At 61.6% G+C, this 16,518-nt stretch overlaps 4 protein-coding genes across 7 annotated transcripts in view; 2 read left to right on the top strand and 2 right to left on the bottom strand.

Annotated features, from left to right (window-relative positions):
• Window positions 1-5,068, top strand: part of CERCAM (cerebral endothelial cell adhesion molecule) — a 10,726-nt gene extending 5,658 nt beyond the window's left edge. For all 3 annotated transcript variants that reach the window (XM_035341235.1, XM_035341236.1, XM_035341234.1), the window contains 11 exons: window positions 1,168-1,278; window positions 1,642-1,759; window positions 1,861-1,995; window positions 2,067-2,271; window positions 2,351-2,470; window positions 2,620-2,696; window positions 2,842-2,948; window positions 3,053-3,185; window positions 3,354-3,481; window positions 3,546-3,749; window positions 4,382-5,068. In XM_035341235.1, coding sequence (XP_035197126.1) covers window positions 1,205-1,278; window positions 1,642-1,759; window positions 1,861-1,995; window positions 2,067-2,271; window positions 2,351-2,470; window positions 2,620-2,696; window positions 2,842-2,948; window positions 3,053-3,185; window positions 3,354-3,481; window positions 3,546-3,749; window positions 4,382-4,619 — 1,539 coding nt within the window. In that variant the 5' untranslated portion in view covers window positions 1,168-1,204 and the 3' untranslated portion in view covers window positions 4,620-5,068. The remainder of the gene's footprint in view (window positions 1-1,167; window positions 1,279-1,641; window positions 1,760-1,860; window positions 1,996-2,066; window positions 2,272-2,350; window positions 2,471-2,619; window positions 2,697-2,841; window positions 2,949-3,052; window positions 3,186-3,353; window positions 3,482-3,545; window positions 3,750-4,381) is intronic.
• Window positions 5,069-6,504: 1,436 nt separating this feature from the next.
• SH2D3C (SH2 domain containing 3C) overlaps window positions 6,505-16,518 on the bottom strand; it is a 32,891-nt gene continuing 22,877 nt past the window's right edge. The window contains exon 13 of the mRNA XM_035341735.1: window positions 6,505-6,525. The gene's annotated coding sequence lies outside the window, so the exon portion shown is untranslated. The remainder of the gene's footprint in view (window positions 6,526-16,518) is intronic.
• TTC16 (tetratricopeptide repeat domain 16) lies at window positions 7,197-13,157 on the top strand. Of its 2 annotated transcripts, none has more exons than XM_035341739.1 (12): window positions 7,197-7,989; window positions 8,128-8,309; window positions 8,573-8,663; window positions 8,863-9,009; window positions 9,080-9,180; window positions 9,259-9,388; window positions 9,472-9,686; window positions 9,761-9,948; window positions 10,495-10,636; window positions 10,708-10,873; window positions 11,474-11,631; window positions 12,599-13,157. In XM_035341739.1, exons 1-12 carry the CDS (start codon window positions 7,801-7,803, stop codon window positions 12,681-12,683), a joined length of 1,794 nt encoding a protein of 597 aa, XP_035197630.1. In that variant the 5' UTR covers window positions 7,197-7,800; the 3' UTR covers window positions 12,684-13,157. The 2 variants fall into 2 exon arrangements, with proteins under 2 accessions (XP_035197630.1, XP_035197629.1); XM_035341738.1 differs by having other exon boundaries at window positions 9,761-10,002.
• TOR2A (torsin family 2 member A) overlaps window positions 12,218-16,518 on the bottom strand; it is a 4,733-nt gene continuing 432 nt past the window's right edge. Inside the window, exons 2-5 of the mRNA XM_035341740.1 lie at window positions 16,163-16,428; window positions 14,901-15,076; window positions 14,422-14,549; window positions 12,218-13,853 (exon numbers count right to left, since the gene is read on the bottom strand). Of these exons, the coding sequence (XP_035197631.1) occupies window positions 13,609-13,853; window positions 14,422-14,549; window positions 14,901-15,076; window positions 16,163-16,369 (756 nt within the window). The 5' untranslated portion in view covers window positions 16,370-16,428 and the 3' untranslated portion in view covers window positions 12,218-13,608. The remainder of the gene's footprint in view (window positions 13,854-14,421; window positions 14,550-14,900; window positions 15,077-16,162; window positions 16,429-16,518) is intronic.

Genomic DNA, 16,518 nt, shown 5'->3' with positions numbered 1-16,518 from the left:
GGGATCCCAGAGGAGTGGGAGCCCCTGGGGGGGGCGCAGAGGTTTGGGGGAGTGGGTACCTGGGGAGTGACCCCCCCGTTTGTGGCGGGCTGCAGGGACCCTGGTGGTAACCAGAGGGGCTGGGGCTGTGTGGGGGGCTCTGCCCCAGCTGGGGGGACCCAGCAGGCAGGGGCTGAGGGGGGGGCACAGCCCACAGCGAGGGGCAGAGACCCCCACTGCCCCCCTCCCGGAGCTGTGGGGCTGCCGAGGGAGGGACACGCTGGGCTGGGGGGGGGCACTCCACATCACCAGGGACAAAAACTCCCTCTCCCCACTGAGCCTGTCCCTGTCCCCCCACCCCATACACAACCCCCTCCCCCCCCAACCCCTTTTACCGTGCTGGTGGGGTGGGAGAGGAGCCCCCAGTCCCTTCCCTTCCCCGCTCCGTCGCAGCCGCCGCTTGCTTGAGCTCGCTGGAAACTTTCCCCCAGCTGCTTTTATGGGCGACGAGGCAGGGGGCTGGCCAGGGAGGGGTTGTGGGGGGATGGGGGAGGCTGTGCTGGGGGGGAGCTGGGGGGCTCTCGCCTTCGCTCTGCCACCCCCTGGAGCCTCTCTGGACCCGATGTCTCTGGCTGGCACTGCCGGAGCCCTGCGGGGTCAGGCCCTGCCTTCCCCCCGTGACCGCGGGGTCCCTGCGGTGCCAGGGCCTGGGGGGCATCTGGGGGGATCTGGAGGGGGCAAGGAGCATGGGGGCTCGGGGGTGGCACCGCTGTGATGTGGGGCCCAGCCCCCTCCCAGCGGGTTCCCCCCAGGCATCGTTTTGGGGGATGGGGTCTGTGTGTGGCGGGGTGGCTTTGGGGAGGGGGTGCTGCCGGAGCCGCGGGGTGCAGCGGGGAAGGAGCCGATGCCACGGGGCCAGGAAAGGCAAAGCCGATTTCGGGCCGCAAGAGCGGGGTCTGAGGGCAAGCGAGAGCCGTGGGCCAGCCCTTGCTGGCGGGGCAGTGTCGGGGAAGAAATTACCCGTTTGCCTTCCTCCTGCAAACGCAGCCTTGGTTCCTTCAAATTAACACGGTGCCTCTCCGAGCGAGCCCTGCTCCCCTCCTTCGCTGCCCCAGCCTCGCGGGGCCGGCAGTATTTACCTCGCAGGGAAGGTTTTTTTCCCCGTGGGGCTGACGTCCCCCCCTCCAGGTGCGCGACGGACCACAACTCGGACAACACCACGGCGATGCTGCGCGAGTGGCTGGCGGCGGCGGGCAAGGATTATCACTCGGTGGTGTGGAAGGAGGCGGAGGGGCCCAGGTGAGGCTGGGAGCCACGGGGCCAGGCTGCGAGCGACCCCACAGCCTCTCCCCGGGGTTTGAACCTCCCCCGCTTTCCTTCCACCTCTCCCTTGGATGCGGGGTGCTGGCAGGGCTCTGTGCGGAGGGTGCTCCGTCGTCCTCCCCGGCTGGGTTCGGGGCAGGTCCAGGCGGCGGCACAGCCCTGTCCCGTGCCTGTGGGGCTCCATGGCCCCGCCGTCCCTGCGGGGCTCCCGCTGCAGACCCGGGGCGGCTGCCAGGAGCAGCCGTGGGCTGACTCAGCCGGCCGGCACGCGGAGCCTGCACCGAGTTTGTGCGTTCCCAGCCGGCGCCGTTAACCCCCGCGTTCCTCCCCCCTGCACAGCGCCTACCCCGACGAGCTCGGCCCCAAGCACTGGAGCGACAAACGCTATGAGAACCTCATGAGGCTCAAGCAGGAGGCTCTGAGCTACGCCCGGGAGCAGCGGGCGCATTACATCCTGGTAGGGCAGGAGGAGCGCGGGGGGCACCCCGCACATGGGGTGCGGGTGTCGTGGCCGAGCGGGCATCCCTGCGCCTCCAGACCCCGCGCTGTGCCCCGTAGTTCGTGGACACGGACAGCATCCTGACCAACAACCAGACCCTCAAGTTCCTCATCGCGCAGAACAAGTCGGTGGTGGCCCCCATGCTGGACTCGCAGACCTTCTACTCCAACTTCTGGTGCGGGATAACGCCCCAGGTACGCTCCCAAAACCCCTGGGGGGCCGCCCCGCCACGTGCCCTGCGCCTCGTCACCGCGCTGTGCCGCAGGGCTACTACCGCCGCACGGCCGACTACTTCCCCACCAAGAACCGGCAGCGCCGGGGCTGCTTCGCTGTGCCCATGGTGTACGCCACCTTCCTGATCGACCTGCGGAAGGAGGAGACGTCGCGGCTGGCCTTCTACCCGCCTCACCCCAACTACACCTGGGCCTTCGACGATATCATCGTCTTCGCCTACTCCTGCCAGGAGGCGGGTGAGGGATTGGGGAGGGTGAGGGGGGGCCAAGGGCCGGGCTCTGTGGTGTTCACCCCCACCCCGTCGTGGTCCCGCAGGCGCTGAGGTCCACGTGTGCAACCAGCAGCGTTTCGGCTACATCAACGTCCCGGTGAAGGCCCACCAGACGCTGGAGGACGAGCGCGTCAACTTTGTGCATCTCACGCTGGAGGCCATGGGTGAGCGCTGGGGGGGGGTCCCTGGGGTGACCCCCACACCTGGCTCAGGGTGAGGGGTCCCGGTGCTGTCCCCACGGTGGGGCAGCCTGCTCTGGGTCCCTGCCAGAGGGGTCCGGGCCCCATCGAAGGGATTTCCCATCTCTCGGCAGTGGATGGCCCCCCCATGCAGCGCTCCAGGCACATTTCTGTCCCCCCCAGGCCTCTCACCAAAATGGGCTTTGACGAGGTAAGTGCCCAGCAGACCTTCACCTGCTCCCCACCACCACGGTGTTCAGCCGAGCCCCCGTGTCCCCTGTCCCGCAGTGGCTGGGTAAGCTGTCCCCCTAGCAATGTGTCCCCCCACCCCGTGGTGCTCTCCTCTTCCTCCCCAGATCTTCCTCATCAACCTGGTGCGGCGGCCGGACCGGCGCCAGCGGATGCTGGCGTCCCTGCGAGAGCTGGAGATCGCTGCGCGGGTGGTGGACGCCGTGGACGGGAGGTGACCGTGCAGGGCCACCTCTGCCAGCCCCCCGGTGTCACCCTGGGGAGGGGGCTGCGTGGAGGGAGGGGGGCACCTCGGTAACGTGACCCCTCGCCTTGCAGCACCCTCAACAGCAGCGACATCAAGGTGCTGGGTGTGGACATGCTCCCGGAGTACTACGACCCCTTCTCCGGCCGCACGCTGACCAAGGGTGAAGTTGGCTGCTTCCTCAGCCACTACAGCATCTGGAAGGAGGTACGGGGCCGGGGGGGCACCAGCACGGGGCAGGGACCCTGTGTGCAGCCCCAGCTCTCCAGAGCTACGGGGAGAGGGTTTCTGCTGCAGGGTGAGTGGGCCCAGTACGGCCCAGTATGGCCCAGCGTGGTGCTGGGGCGGGTTTGCAGCACCGTGCCCTCCCTGCAGATCGTGTCCCGGGGGCTGGAGCGCTCGGTGGTCTTCGAGGACGACGTGCGCTTCGAGGCCTCCTTCCCGGCACGGCTGCGGCGCCTGATGGAGGAGCTGGAGGGGGCGCAGCAGGACTGGGACCTCATGTAGGTGCCGGGGGGTGTCGGGGGGACACACACACGGGGGTGGCTCTGACCGCTTGCCCCACAGCTACCTGGGGAGGAAGCAGGTGAATGCAGAGGACGAGGCACCTGTGGTGGGTGTCCGAAACCTGGTGGTGGCCGGGTACTCGTACTGGACGCTGGCCTACGCCATCTCCCGCCGCGGGGCGCAGAAGCTGCTGGCCGCCGAGCCCCTCTCCAAAATGCTGCCGGTGGACGAGTTCCTGCCCATCATGTACGACAAGCACCCCAAGTAAGGAGCAGGGGGGTGCCGGGGGGGCTGTGGGGCCGTGCCGCCGCGGGAGCATGTGTTTCTTCTCCGTCGTCACCGTCTCCCCCCCCCGTCCTCCCCCCGGTGTTGCTCATGCTGGAGGAAAACATCTGCAGCATGAGCTCATTCCCCCCCCAGCCGCCGCCTGGCCGCCAGCCGCTGGAAAATGGCCCTCTGCCAGCGTGGGGGGGGCGGCGGCGGGGACGGAGCTGGGGCACGGTGCTGGCCCTGCACAGGGGTCTCGAATCCATGGGGGGAACCTCCCTGCCCCGCATCCCGGGCTGGGGGCAGCGGTGGGGCTGCGGCTGGAAAGGGGGAGGCAGCTGGGGGGTCAGGGGGAGCATCAGGGGTGTCCCTGGGGAGACGGGGTGGGAAAAGCAGAGAGCAGGACATCAAAGTGGAGATGTGGGGGTGAAAGGTGGATGGTGCTCTGGATGTGGATGGGGAGCTGTGAGGAGCCCCCCTCTCACCCAGACCTCTCTGAGCACGCAGTGTCTGTGCCCGTCCCCCTACCCGCTGTCCCTCCCCACGCGGTGGCTTCCCCAGCACGGTTTTTCCAGCCCTGCTCTCTCCGCTGCTCTGTATGCGAGCCTCTCTCCTCCCGCTCTCCCCAGCGAGGACTACAAGCGGCACTTCGCCCCACGGGACCTGCTGGTGTTCTCGGCTCACCCCCTCCTGGTTTATCCCACCCACTATGCCGGGGACAGCAACTGGCTGAGCGACACGGAGACCTCCACCATCTGGGACGACGACTCCAAGCAGACGGGCTGGACGGGCTCGCAGAAGACCCTGAGGGACCCGCGGGGTGGCGGCGGGGGCTACCTGCGTTCCTCCACCCGTGACGAGCTCTGATGTTGCTGGTGCTGGCAGCGGAGCCTCCCCAGGGGCAGCCGGACCTTTGTCTGCCCGGTGTGAAAGCATCAGGATGCTCACGGCTTGCTCCTGCCTGGACCGCTAGCAGGGATGCTCACTGCCTTTTCCCCCGAGGGACCAGGCATCGTGACTCTGTGGGGAGCATCACTGGTGCCCCAAGGTGGGATTTATCCCTGGGGCTCTCGGAGAGCCGGTGCCCAGCTGGGCAGGGGGGCTGCTGGACCGCTCTGCTGGGGACGTATTTTCCTGGTTTGCCAGCACTGTCCCGAATGGTGCAAACTCCATCTGTTTTTTTTGGACATCTCATGTGGATTTGCAGGTGCGGGAGGAAGGGGGAAGGCCTCATGCCACCTGCCGGGCCTGTCCCTCACCTGTGCCGCGTCTGGGCTGAAGCCCAGGGAGGATTAAACCAGACTGTTTGGAGCTGATGCGCCCGGGTGCTGGCTGTGCTGGGCAGCACTGCCCTGCATCACATCCCGGAGCCTTCCCTGCCTGTGCTTCGGGGCGGTTGCTTTGGAAACAAAAGCTCTAAAGGGGAAACAGGAAAGTGGGGTGAGAGAGAGGGAATGGAGCTGTCAAATGCTTCTGTGGGGCAGGGGCATGGGGAAAAGCCCCTTCTAGCAAACCAGAGCCGCAGTGGGAGAGCCCCATCCCTTTATGGCAGCCGTCGGTGTGCTCCGACCCTCGGTGGGTACCGGTCAGTGATGCTGGTGGCCCCGTGCATCGCTGTGCCTCTGGGGCTGGTGGTGGGAGGCAGCCAGGAGGACCCATTCCTGCAGAGCTCTGCTCTCCCCAGGTACCACCGATGAAAATGACTTCCCTTGTTTGCGCTGATGCTCTCAGTGGAGGTTTTGGCCTTTGGACTGAAGACCTGACACCAGCTTGAGCACCAGGATGTGCAGCTGAGTCCTGCTGGGCTCTGGCATTTGTCAAGTTTGTGGCCAGATTTGGAGGAGGGTGTTTGCTTTTCAGGAGCCTGAGCTTGTTTGGTGCTAAACCTCAACTCCCTGGAGTGGGTAAACGCTCTGTAGGGCAATTTTTTATTGAAAACTGGGACTTGTCTTGGGTGGAGGAGCAAGTTCCTTGAAAATGTTTCAACTAACCCTAGTCTAGGTGAGCTGGGGGAGACGTGAGCTCCCCACCAGGCGCCCAGAGCTGCTGCTGCTTTCCCCAGTGCCTGGGAGTGGGATGCCCCTTTTGGCCCTGAAGCAGGGGCCCTGTGGTGGTGGGTTGCTGCCTGCACCCACGGGGTGGTGGGCTGTACCCCTCTTTCCACACAACGTGATGGAGGTGATGGGGAGGAGGGTGCAATCCTTGGCAAGTGAGCCCCACAGCAGGATGTCTGAGGCCACCAAAATAGTGACTCAGGAGAGCACAACTGAGGGCAGGGTGAACAGCTACACCAGGGGCCTCCTGCAGGAGAACCAGCAGCTCCAGAAGGTCACAGAGGACCTGAAGATCCCAGTGGATCTGCTGGAGAACAGGGAGCAGGACGTGGCCCAGTGCAGTCTGCAGTCACAGGGTCCCAGACAGTATGTGCACGGGTGCTGTGGCAGGATGGAGAGCTGATGGGAGGCTGGGGACACCTTCGGCACATTGCCTGTCCCGTGGCTGCAGGTAAGCTCGCTGCAGACCATGCAGCTTGAGGAGCTCTTGGCTCAGAGCTGCAGATGGAGAGGGTGAAGGTCTTTTGCCAGCTGGAGCAGATGAAGGAAGCAGCAGCAGTGCTGCGGTACACGTGGCACAGCAAGGGTCCTGGGACATGTTCCAGTGCCCGCTGGGACACGGGCAAGGAGCCACCATGCTCTCAGGGCTTGTAGGCCAGGCAGGATGTGCCAAGGAGAGCCCAGGGCCTTTGGGATGCTGGGGTGGTGGTGGTGGTGGTGGGGAGAAGCCCTTCCCTGGGCTGCCCGCTCTGGCAAGAGACCTGTAACGGGGCTGGCCACAAGGAGCCAAAACTCCTCCAGCTTTCAAAAGCTCCAGTGTTTTCGCACAAAACAACCTAACTCAGAAACTATGACGGCCCCACAACCTCCCTACTTGCTCCAGCTCAGTGGGAGCAGACCTCATGAACTGGTGAGCTAGGAAATTCCAGGCAGCTCTGGCTTTCCATGACACATGGGGCTGGGACACCCTTGCCACAGTGCTTCTGCACATCCATGAAGCAGGGAACACACAGGTGATGACGGGAAGGCAACGTTTGGACAATGGGGATCAGGGAAGTGCTGAGTGAGGCTAGAGCCACCAGTAGGGACATCAGGGAGGGACCTAGGAGGCAGCATGATGGGGCAGAAGGTGCTGGCCTCCTGGTGTTGTCAGGAGGGACAGAAGGGCTGGCTGGCCAAACAGCTAAGAAGGGTCTCCTGCCCTCCTGTTCAGCGTGTCCCTGCTCAGATCCCTTCTGTATGTTGTCCCTATCATCCCTGTCCCTGCCCTGCTCTCCAGTTTGGCCCTGCAGGCTTCTGGGTGCACCCAGTCTCCCCCCAGAACCTCCCTAATGGCCTCCAGCAAAAAAAACCCTTACAGCTGCAGCCAGCTGTGCTGCTGGGGAAAGCTGCAGCCACCTTCATGGGCCACCCCTTGCAGTACTGGGACTGCCATGGTGGGGATGGACTCCAATGGCACTCAGGTACCAGGGTGCCTGGCAGACATGGAGATGCCAGTGCTGGTCCCCACCAGGCAGCTGAAGGGTGAGGGGACGGTGCTGGGCCATGAGGAGCGGCCCCCATGCCTTCCCCGGGTGCGTCGGGCCCAACTCCAAGAAACACGAGGCTGGAAGAGGTTTTGGCTGGGCTGCGCCAGGACACCGGGCTCCTGCCAAGCCTGGCGGGGCCGCGAGAGCTGATTGTTTCCATGTCTGCCGCTGTGCCAAAACAGCGTCTGCCTTGGGGAGGTGGAGGGAAGAGGGCGTAGGAGAAAAGGGGGAGAGAGAGGGGAGCAGAGGCTTTTCAGCAGGAGAGGGGGGAATGGTTGCTGGGGTCGACAAGCCCTGCTGTGAGGAGGGGACAACACCTGTCCCCTTCCACCAGGACCCCCTCCCACTGCACAGCACCAACGCAGAACTAGACCCCCTCGTGTCACCATGTGGTAGAAGGACAAAACCCCCCATTATGCTGCCAGCACCCAGCCAGAGGCGGGGGCCGAGCCCCTCTCTGCAGGGATGTGTCCCGAGGCCAGCCAAGCCCTCAGAGGGCACCTCCCCACCGCCATCTTGGGGGGGGGGGGCGCCATCTTGCTCCCGGGCACCGCCGCCATCGTGGTTGTGGGCAGCGGGGTGGGCCCGGGGGGCTGCATCGTGGGGCCAGGTCGGGCTCAGCTCATCCGTGCTGCCTCCTCTGCTCCCGTGGGGGTACGGGGGGACCCTTCCCTCTCCCTCCTCCATTATCCCTTCCTCCCAGCTTTGAGTATCTCTGGGGTGCTCCCCCCCAGGATGCTGGCTGGGGGGGGGGGCTCAGGAGGGGCTGCAGGGAGCTGTGTGCTGCTGCAGGGGGGCACGGAGATGGATGCCGGGGAGCTGTTTGCGACGGCAGTGCCCGGGGAGCAGCTGGAGGCCGGCTGGGAAAGGGCCCTGCGGAGGATCTTTGGGCCCAGCCGGTGCCTGAGCGGCGTCGAGCGCCCCAGGGGAGCGGGGCCCTTCGCAGCAGTTGTGCAGGGCAGGATGCGGGAGCAGTAAGTGCTGGGTGTGCTCTGTGTCCGAACGTGGTCACACCTGGTGCACCCGTTACCTGCTCTAACTGCCTTTAGCGGCAATCTGTGTGAGCAAGAGCATGCAGGATACGCAGTCCTCAATATCCCCCTAGCCATCCTCCAGCCCTGCGTGTCTCGGCTCTGCCTTTGGAGCTGAGCTTCCTTCGGACCCTGACGGGCTCCACAAGCTCCACGTTTGGCAGTGAGAGCCTGGGCCTGGCTCGTGGCTCTTTTCCTCTCCGCAGCTGGCAGAAAGGGCTGCAGTTCTCATCCTGCAGCCAGTGGGAGAAAGCCATCATCTGCTACACGAAAGCCATCGGCCTGGATCCGCAGCGGGTAATGGGTCCCAGGGGGCTGGGGACATGCCAGGCTGGGAGCTGGGGAGGGGAGGCAGCCTTGTTAAGGCTGGCTGTAAGGCTGGCAGCTGCTTTCAGGTTGCACTTACAGTGGTATGAGCCTCTTGCCAGGCTGGTCCTGGGTAGCTTGAGCAGGGCTGGGTCATGAGCAGCAAGGGCTGAGGGTGTCTGTGGTGCAGGCAGAGCTGTACGAGCAGCGGGCAGAGGCTTTCCTCCAGCTTTGTGACTTCCAGTCAGCCACTCTGAACTTCAGGAAGGCGCTTGCGTTGGGACCTGCACGGGAGCAGCACTGCCTGGCTCGCTTAGCCCTCGTCCTTGACCTGCAGGTGAGCTACCACTCCATTCTCCCTGTCTGCAGCCCTGGCCTGTGGCCATGCTGACAGGCTTTCCCTGCAGGGACAATGTCTGCTTGACCAGGAGCTCTACAGCGAGGCCCTGGAGGCCTTTACACGAGCAGCTGAGCTGCAGCCCCACCGCAGGGTGTTTCGACGGAGGAGGTGAAGCAGCGTGAGGCTGTTCAGCTGGGCTGGTCCTGCCGTGGGCTCCCTGCCAGCTGTGCTCCTCTCCTCTTGCAGCATCTTGTGCCTCTCTGCCCTCAACAAGTTCCCGGAGTGCCTCCGGATGCTTAACAGAGACCTGGCGGAGGATGCGAGGAACCCTGATCTGTACGTGCTCCGTGCCTCCTTCTACGAGCGCTTTGGGCAGGTACGGCTGCTCCGGTCCCCAAGGGATCCTGGCTGATCCTCCTGGAAGCTCCAGGTCCTGAGGGAACCCGGTCTCCCGGGCAGTTGTCCCTGTGTCACCAGGACGTCCAGCGGGCCCTGGAGCTGGAGCCACAGCACGGAGCTGCCCAGGCGCTGCGGCAGCGGCTGCAGAGGCGAGGCCTAGAGGCCAAGGCCGAGGCAGTGTCGAAGGCCCTGTGCGGGGACCTGCGTGGGGCCCTGCTCAAGATCAGCTTTGCCATCGAGACCAACCCCTTGGCTGCTGAATTCTTCACCCTCAGGTAGCGGACATGTTACTGCGGCCAGTTGGCCCTGCTGGTGGCTGAGTCTTCATTTCTGTGTCCCTGTGTCACAGGGGGGCCCTCCTCCGACGGCTGAAGGACTTCAGCGCAGCCTGCAAGGACTTGGCCAAGGCGAGGCAGCTTTGTGCCAATGAGGGCCCGGAGGCTCAGGAGGCTCGGCGGCAGCTGGTGCTCACCTACAATGACCGTGCCGTGCACTGCTACACTCTGGGCCGGCTTGATGAGGCTGTGATGCTCCTTGGTGAGGCTCTGCGAGATGAGAGGACAGAGGAGGGACTCTGTGTCAACAGAGGAGGCAAGTGGCTGGGCTGGGGGTCAAAGTGGGGTCCCCAGGGCAAGAACGAGGGCTCACGGATAGGGCTGGGGTGTCAAACAGCAGCAGCTTGCACTCAGGCAGTGAATGTCTGTGGGGAAAGGCCCTGCTCTGGGGTCCTGTGTTAGGTAAGGCTCCTGGGTTCTCTCTTGATCCTGATCCCAGTTCCCAGAAAAGAGCTCTGTGCCTCGCAGGGGTGCCTTTACTGTTTTCAACAGTGGGGAGAGAACCAGGAGTGAGGATTTACCACTGCCTCTGCTGCTCCCTAACCACAAGATCTATTCTGGGGCATGGCTGGGAAGTGCTGCCCTCTCCCATACTGGGCTGCACCTCCCGGCAGTCGCAGCGCAGAGCTTTTGGCTGAACACGAGGCGTGTTTCCCCCCGGCACAGAGAGCTCCAGGCAAAGGCCCAGGGCAGCAGCCAGCCCCCAGCCGCTCTCGGTTGCTGAGACGCCGGTACGGCTTCGTTGCAGACTGCTTCCTTCGCCTGGGGGAGCTGGCCCACGCGCTAGCGGATTACCAGCAGGCGCTGGAGCTGAGCCCAGGGAACCTCGGTGTGCAGCGACGTGTTGCGGCGACACTGCACGAGCTGGGTCGTCAGGACGTGGTGGCGAGGTGAGCAGGAGGGTGATGAGGCTGCCCGAGAGCCCGTGGCGAGCCCAGCATGTGCTCCTGTCCCCTCACAGGCGGTACCAGCAGGCGGAGGCTCGCTTCTCTGCTGCCATTGAGCACGACCCCCGCGAAGCTCTGCACTACCTGCACCGGGCCCGGGCCCGCCTGTGCCTGTGGAGGGTGCAGAGCGCGAGGGAGGACGCTGTGCGGAGCCTGCGGCTGGACCCCACGGACAGCGAGGTACAACCCTGCTGCTGCTCCCCCCTGCACTGCTCGGGGAACAAGCAGTTACTGGTATATTGCCTCAGCTGCAGTGCCTGTACCTAGTGGTTAAGTGATTTGGGGCAAGCCCGGTGTTTGTGTTCTGCATCAGGGCCAGCAGCTGGCACCAAGAAACACGGGTTGGGGGTCAGGGGTCCTGCTGGGGTACAGGTCCAAGCCAAGCAGCAGTGGTTACAGCCTGGCTTTTACAGCAGCTTTGTGTTAGAGCCATCGGGCAGGTCTTTTTCCTCCTGTTCATTTTTATTTTCCCATTTCTTTGAACTTAATACAAGGCAGAAGCCCTCCTGGAGCTGGGCTGTGATATGAGGAGCGTGCCCCATGCTGCTGTTGCCAAGCGTGGCACTTAATGGGGCAGCAGCACAGTTCAATAGATCAGGGGCTGCTTCATGAAAAACGAAACAACAACAACAAAAAAAACAGGCTCCCTGTCATGGCAGGTCCCGGTGAGGCTGCCAGGTCCTTCGCTGGTGGCACGAGGCAGGTGTTTGGCTGCAGGGGAAAGCTTTTTTGCATGTGCTGGTCTGTCAGGAGGACATCCAGGTCTTGTTGCTGTTGCAGATCCTTTCCCTCGCACACCACCTCTTTCCAAGAACGACTGTCCAGGCTATCCTGAGGAGTGAGACCGGACGCCTCGCCCAAGAAACTGTAGAGGAAACACTTCAGAGCCCCCCAGAACCCACAACTTCAGCCGGTGACGCCTGGTGTGACAGCAGTAGGTGAGCACTTGCAGTTTTGTCTCGGGTGTCACCCTGCCCGCCCCAAGTGGGGTTTGCTCAGCCCTGAGCATGGCGGGTTTGTTTGCTCAGGAGCACAGGGGTGCATTTCAGCTGCCTTCAGAGCTAACTGCTGAATTACGGTGCCAGTGCGGTGGCAAGGGGTGTGTGCTGCCAGGGCATGGGGGGGGGGGGGTCAGCCTTTACCCAGCCTACGAACCAGGCCGTAGGCTTGGGCACCACAGCCTCCTGCTTCCTGCCCTGGCACTAGTCCTGGGAACGTGGCCTCGTATGCAGAGATGTGCTGTGCACAGGGGAAAAGGGGCTGCCTGTAGCTGTGGCACAGACCCTGTGGCTTTCCTGTACCTCTGCAGAGAACATCTGGGCCAGCTACTGCCATTTCACCTTCTCCCCTGGGAAAGGTCACTGTCTTGTTTCCAGTTACCTAATTAGAGACCATCATCTCTGTGCCACCAAATCCCTGAAGTGCTGTTCCATCAGGCAGCTGTGCCCGTGCAACCGCAAGTCTTCCAAGTCCTTCTGCGATAGCTGCAATTAGGAACCCAAGTAAATGACTCTTCCCCAACTATTTATTTCATAGAAGATTTATTTTAAAATTAGAAACGCCCAACGCTTTTGAAAGAGGCAGGATGTTTGAGTCTGTCCGTGGGCCAGCGCCCAGGCCACATCTGGGTGGTGCCTGCAATCGTTGTCCCACAAGCTCTGGCTCTGGAGGCAGGCTGGAATGGTCCCAAGCACTGCAGCTCGTTTCAGCATGGGGCCTGAGGGGAGCATCAGAATGTCCCCGTTCACCCACCCCTCAGGCAGGTTGTTCCCAGAGACGGAATGGTTCTGGTTCCTCTGACCTGTGCTCCCGTAACTGCACAGAGATTAACACAGGACAAAGGCCAATGTTCCTGACAGCATGGAGTACCGATCCGAGTACTGATCTTCTCCTGCTTGTCCTCAGGTTCCCACGTAAGTGGCGGCCCCGAGAAGCTCAGCAGAGCTGGCCCAGCCAAAGTTTGCGAGGTCTGACCAGCAGAAGGATGTAAAAGAGGCTCAGCAGCTTATAGCACCAACTCCTCAGCCTGCTGTAGAAATCAACACTGAATAAAAAGAATTTTTAAAACCATTCGTAGCACCACGGTCTCCCCTGGAGGTAGGCACGAAGTTTTTTTTTGTAGCTAGTAAAACAAGGGAGAGGTCTGGTGTTTTGTTTTTGCTTTCCTGGTTTGCTGCAGGACCTCGGGGGAAAGATGGGGAAGAGCTGGGCTCTTGGCGGGTTGGGCAGTGACATTTCCCTCACTGCGACCCCGTGCTTCTTGATGGTGAAGCTGGTCCCTACCAGCACCTATTCACAGTGAAAGGAAACTGGAAAGAAGTTGGCTCTAAAAATTCCTCAGAAAGCAAACTCCGCTGCAACGTTGAAGGTGTTCACCAGCCAGCGTCGCAGGAGTCAACACCAACACTGTCACATTGTACCAAGGAACTGAGGTACTGCCACACTTAAAAAGACAGTTTTAAAAAAATGCTAAAATGCTGTATTAAAAAAAAATATATATTTTTAGGGCTCAGAATCTTGATGCACTGGGTATCAGTAGCTGCCTGAAGAGGGGAGAGCTGCAGATCGGTGCTGCTGGCAGGGTCAGAAACCTCCCTGACGCTGCGGTCCCTCTTGGCATCTTCCCCTTTTCATCACAGATGTCTGGGGCGGTGCACCGTGCCGGTCGTATCCACCCTCACCTGGCCATAGGATAAATCCGTAAAGTGCTTTAAATCACACCCCTTGCTCTTGCTCCCACAGCTGCATCCTGCAGTGGCATCCTTGGGGCTGGACAGAGGAGTTCAGCAGGAGAGCACTTGTGCCACCGGCTGGTAACCCGCAGCTCCTGGGCCTCACCCTGCCAGCCCTGGGCTCTGCAGCTCCACAGCTCCACATTCGTCCCCCGTGGAGCTGAGCAAGGCCCCTGACAGTGGCTAGAAGAAAAAACTGATCCGAGAGGCCACTGTTTTGCAGCCTGTTGATGAAAATATTTTCTCTTCTTCTGGGAAGTAGGGGATGCTGTCCGCCACCTCCTGGACCACGCCCTGACGTACTTCTAGGCCTTGCTGGACAAGCTCGTTGACGACGCACTGCTTTACGTGGTGGTGCTTCAGCGGGAGGAAGGGCACGACAAAGTCAATGAGATGCTCGTTAATGATCCCGGATTTCCAGAACCCACCTGCAAGAGCAAAAGAGACAGGAGGTTTTACCTTCAGGGTGTCAGCGGTCCTTGGAATTCAGAGAACTGCTTGGTGTGAAGCCAAAAATCTCGGCTGCAGGGCAGGCAGATCTGCTCTAGTTTGGTATAAGGAGTGGAACCGATCAGCTGTCAAACCCTCCTCCCCCAAACAGATTTGTTTTTCTCCGGGAATTGGTAGGATTTAGCGGTCAGCCTTAAGTTCTGCTCCCCGTGACAAGTTCAAAGCGAGGAGATCCAAGCAGGCCGTGGAGATTGGCACATCTCAGTGAGCGTGCTGTGCTGCTGTGCTGACTGCCATCTCTCGGCTGCGAACGCACATCTCCAAAGAAATTTGCTAAGCGTGTTAACAGGCCTGCTGGCCTGCGGAGCCGGGCTATTCCTTCCCTCTGCCAGGACACCTTGAGGGGATTGCAGTTCCCTCCCCTCCAAATCCCCGTCCCTTTCTGCCTGCTTGGGAGGTGCCGGGCAGCGTCGGTGGCCGTGTGGAATGGGCCTGGCTCCCTCTGCTGGGCTCTGCTCCCCGCCAAGAACACTTCCAGGGACTCACTCTGAGGGTTTTCAAACACGGCTTTGGAGATGGCCGACTCCGCGTCCTGCAGGCTGATCTCCTCCCGGTCCCGGTGGGCCCGCCAGAGCTCCAGCGTCATTTCGTTGATCTGCTCTCCTCCCGCGTTGCTGCACAAGAACAAGGTGCGTACTCACCGGGTGTCCAGGAGAGCGGTGCCGCAGCACAGAGGAGGCAGCCGACGTCCCCCTGCCTGCAGGAGCTCAATCCAGGTTTGCCCACGGCCTGCCCTAAAATGACTCCTGTAAAGGCAGCCAAGTAACAGGGACGGGGAAGCTTTTTCAGACTCTCCCATTCTGCCTGTTCACAAGGAAATCATGTCTCTGTATTTGCAGAGGATCAACGCTGGGAGAAGGAAAAGCAAAGTGAAAGCGGGCTGTGACACAGGCATCGACCTCTGCCCAAAGGAAGAGTGGCGTGCTGGAGGGATGGCCCACCCGCCACGGAGGGGCCTCTCTTACCTTATGAAGATGAAGATCGCCTTGCGGTAGTTGGTGCCATACACAACCCACGAGGGGCCCAGGAACGGCATGATCACGTCGATCAGGCCTGGGTGCATCTTGTCCATCTCGTCGAAGAGGAAAGCCGACCGGCCGCAGCTCGTCAAGTTCCCCTGGATCCAGCGCTTCAGGTTTTCCTAGGAAAAACGTCCGCGAAGCCGCCAGGCGCTGAGACACCGAGGGCAGCGAGGGAGGCTCGAGCTACCGCAGAGCACGGGCTGAGGTGAGGGTGCCGAAAGCTGCTTGTCCCTGCACAGCACCACCTACTCGGGGCAGGAACAGCCAGCAGCGAGGAGCCCTCCTTTGTTCTGGAGCTGGCACAGCTTTGTTAGCCCAGTGTAGATCTTTTATTGCAGAGTTAAAGCAGCGCTGTGAAGGAGGCAGCAAACCAAAGCTGGGCGTTCAGCCTCCTACAGTTCCCCACGTTCTCTCTCCCTGTATCCGCACAGTTCCCAGCGACTGAGCGCTAGAAGGGGGATGTGCTTCTTGCCTGCTCCTTTCCTGGCGCAGAAACCGCGTGCCTGCACTGAAGGAGAAGAGCTCTGCCTCTCTCCACCCTGGCTGGAGTTACCTTGGTGCTGCTGCCAACCCCCCACGAACACTGAGCCTCTTGAGGCAGGCGGAGCTCTACATTGAAGCATTTTACCCAGCCTGAGCTTTTACCTTACTGAGCATATTTCTTCTGAGGACACAAAAGAACCGGTAACTTCTCCAACCACCCAGAAAGGAAACGTTTGGGTGCGTTGATTTCCCCGCTCTGCTGAGGTTTCATTAGCAAACCTTCACCTTTTCCTGTCTTGCCTTTCTCAGCTTTAAGAGGCGCAGGTTAAGCTGCTGTTCGGCAGCTGCTTGCTGTGCGAGGCGGAATTATACACCCCAGCAGCACAGGGGCTTTCACAGCTATTCAGCTGTTTGGAAAGCAAGGGGAGAACTTTAGGTAGAAGGCACCAAAGCGAGGCGTTTTTGTGTGTTCAGAGGGCTGTGTAAATATTTAAAGAATAAGAACGCAATCACAGCAAGGACTGCTGTTGGGAAAATGAAAGTGATAACTGACTGCCAGAGTATATCCCAGCTACGGCTGGATCCTCCGCAGGTTCATGGAGCCGCTTGGCAAAGAGCTGTATCGCCTCTGCTCGCCACAAAGCAGCCTGAGTGCGATCACGAGGACATCACCGAAACCCAAAAAAAGAAGCGAGCAGTACGGTGCTGAGAGGCGGCCTTACCTTGTACTGCTCAACGTGCTCGGCGTGGGGGAAGTGCACGATCGGAGAGAAGTGGTGAACGTAGGGGCTGCGCAGCCCGCCCTGGAAGAGGTGGCGGACGAGCATGGAGCTCACGTAGGTTTTGCCCGTTCCAGTGGAGCCGTGGAAGGACATCACCAGGGGCTTGGCGGGGCTCGGGTTCTGCAGGAACTCGCGCACTCCCTTCATCACCTGCTGCCTCACCAGGGGCTGCCCCACCACGTTGGTGGCCAAGTCGCACTCCAGACCTGAAGCGAGGCCAACCCGGGATTTAGGAGGTCCGGGAACGTAGGAAATCCACTAATTTTGGAAATCCACTAATTTTGGAAATCCACTAA

Source organism: Oxyura jamaicensis, chromosome 17 (genome assembly GCF_011077185.1).
Source record: "Oxyura jamaicensis isolate SHBP4307 breed ruddy duck chromosome 17, BPBGC_Ojam_1.0, whole genome shotgun sequence".
In the NCBI taxonomy this organism is placed as follows: Eukaryota; Metazoa; Chordata; class Aves; order Anseriformes; family Anatidae; genus Oxyura; species Oxyura jamaicensis.
Note: the sequence above shows the minus strand (reverse complement) of the source record. Positions and strands in the feature narration are given on the sequence as shown.